The 2,474-nt window shown below is 36.8% G+C and overlaps 1 protein-coding gene across 1 annotated transcript; it reads right to left on the bottom strand.

Moving 5' to 3' along the window:
- Positions 1-367: 367 nt before the first annotated feature.
- Positions 368-1,344, bottom strand: LOC129761331 (protein obstructor-E-like). The gene is made up of 5 exons (XM_055759049.1): positions 1,299-1,344; positions 1,021-1,236; positions 746-952; positions 471-687; positions 368-407 (listed from the first exon to the last, which is right to left on the bottom strand). Exons 1-5 carry the CDS (start codon positions 1,342-1,344, stop codon positions 368-370), a joined length of 726 nt encoding a protein of 241 aa, XP_055615024.1.
- Positions 1,345-2,474: the final 1,130 nt, after the last annotated feature.

Below are 2,474 nucleotides of genomic sequence, written 5' to 3' on the forward strand. Positions count from 1 at the left end.
TGGTTCATTATCGTTTGCTTTTTCTCTACAGAACCAGATTTCACTTTCAAGAAAAACTTTTTTCAAATGTCAGTGGCAACGTTCAGTTTCGATTTGAAACAAGATCAATTTATTCGATATGCTATTAATATTATCCATCAAACATATGGTTGTTTAGAAAATAAAACAATAATAAATGAAGTGTATTCCATCTGCTACAAAAGCTTTCGCCCATCCATCTTTCTGAATTTAATTATGTCATCTCAATATATTTGAAAATATGTACACAAGCATTTAAATACGTTTGATTTATTATAAATAGACCTTAATAATAGTTATCCATTTGAAGTATTTCTACAACAGTCTTCATAAAATAGAAGGATAATAATTAATGTTTTGACTTGACTGTGTGTTTGTACCAGTTTTCGCTGCAATAAAAAAGAATGTTGTTAAAACGCTCACTGCTTCATTTCTCGAGAGTTATTTCTCACCATCCTGGAACACTTTCCGGCTCCTCACATCGCTGTGTATTTTTGTTATACACCATACCCGCATGACAGGCTCCTTGCCGGGGTTCAACCCCATTCAGGCAAATGTAAAATTTGGTACAATCCTCAGGATGTGGAAAGTTGGGGTGCGTAACCATTTGACCGTTACTATTGATCTGCTTGAAATCGGCGGGGCATTGGAAGCCATCCTTTAGTTTTTCTGCGTTGAGAAAGAAATATTTGTAAAAATAATGTTGAACAAAAAAGATGTTTCTTACTATTAGCATTGCTTCTGCAATTCGTTCGACCGGCTGTTTCCGCCCAGTTGCAAGTACCGGTGGCAGAATCGAAGTGTAACCCAGCTGCGCATGTCATCTCAGTCTCACGTCCTTCCACACAACTGTAAAAAATGGTACAGTTTGTGGGATCTGGATGGGGAAAGAATCCATTCTGTCGCAAACAAACGCCAGATGGTTTTGGTGGTTCTGTAAACGGGGTTTAAATTTTCGCTTATTATCTATGTCAGAAAATGCGATTTGATGTCAACACTTACGCAGCTCCTTGCGGTCGCTACAGTCGACATTTGAGGGTAGATCACACTTTTTGTGGCTCTTCCTTCTGGTACTAAAAACTAACCCGTCGGGACAAAGTTTTTCCGAAGCATGTCCATCTTTACATTCGTAGTACTTGTCGCACTGATAGGAATCTTTGAATACCCCGTTATCTTTTGGACAAACGAACTTTGAATATCCATTGCTATTCGCAGCATCTGGAATGAACAATTCATTAATATTCTAATGCCTCGAGAATTATGCAGCCCATGTCACTCACAGCCACAAACGACAAGTATAGCGACCAGTAAAATGGATTTGTGCATGCTGCTGGACTGCACTTTCTCTTTCACTTCCGTATCACGTGTTTGAACTGCACAGCTTCAATCAAATCACCGCACTATTGTATGAGATTGATGAGTCTTTTATTTTTATCCATTTGGGGGTACCCCTTCCTCCTCGATAAAATGGAGACAAAGGAGACTGTATCAAATTCGGATGTAATTGGTGGTAGCCACGATTTCCATAGAAATTATTTTGAATCGATTGCAACAGCATACTCGTGGAGCACATGTGTGTACTGCTGGATGAGACGAAATATGTGTTATGTATCTCAACTTATCAACTGTTGAGATTGGATAGGTACGATTCATTTTGATTTGTTCCTAAATTATCAAAAGGTACACTTGATACAATCTTCAGAATTTGTTGATGATAACCTAGTTACACATTTCAAAATTTCGAATTGACAAATGTAAGGGAAAAAATATTTTATAAAAACATTTTGTTCTCCACAACGAAGAAATCTTTAGATGATGAAGCGACTATGCGAAGTAGATTATGATTTTTGGAAGTTTTATCGTATAATTTGTCACATTCCAGATCGAAGCTCTGTTTGACAAATATCATAACATTCATGGTGTCAACATTGAGTCGTGACTTTTCCTTTGCTCACATATTGTCCATATCAGAACAAAACAGACACGGTACTACCGGTAGACATAAAATATAGAGCAATTCCACACCAAAACACACAATTTTACGCGACTCTGCGATTTTTTTACGTAGGACTACGTTTTACAGTAAGTTTGTCAAAAAATAGGTCACGATTTTATGAAATAAACTTAATGTTAATAACTACTTTCACTACGAATGAATTTTAATGATGTGCACACCAATCGAATTGGAAATTCTTATTTTCTTATTTGTTTGATGTGTTATACATAGTGATTCTCTAATCTCCAAACGGTTTGATTTAACGAAAAATGGTACCATTCCCATTTTCGCATACATTTGTGAGCGTGTTGTCAACATGGCGTAATTTATGCATATGTGAGATATAATATTCATATACCACTGCGAATCGAATGCAGCGCTCGTTCTATAGTATAGGCATCGTGGAGAGAGGAAACATTGCAATGAAAGTTCTGCCTGTTCTTAACTGGTTTTAGATAAC

The sequence above is a fragment of the Toxorhynchites rutilus genome, chromosome 1 (genome assembly GCF_029784135.1).
Source record: "Toxorhynchites rutilus septentrionalis strain SRP chromosome 1, ASM2978413v1, whole genome shotgun sequence".
Lineage (NCBI taxonomy): Eukaryota > Metazoa > Arthropoda > Insecta > Diptera > Culicidae > Toxorhynchites > Toxorhynchites rutilus.

Bases quoted from the DNA above. Each gene is read 5' to 3' on its own strand.
- LOC129761331 (XM_055759049.1), bottom strand. From the start codon at position 1,344: ATGCACAAATCCATTTTACTGGTCGCTATACTTGTCGTTTGTGGCT. The intron at 953-1,020 runs GTAAGTGTTGAC...CCCCGTTTACAG, and splicing joins TAGCGACCGCAAGGAGCTGC to AACCACCAAAACCATCTGGC. The intron at 688-745 runs GTAAGAAACATC...TTCTCAACGCAG, and splicing joins TTGCAGAAGCAATGCTAATA to AAAAACTAAAGGATGGCTTC.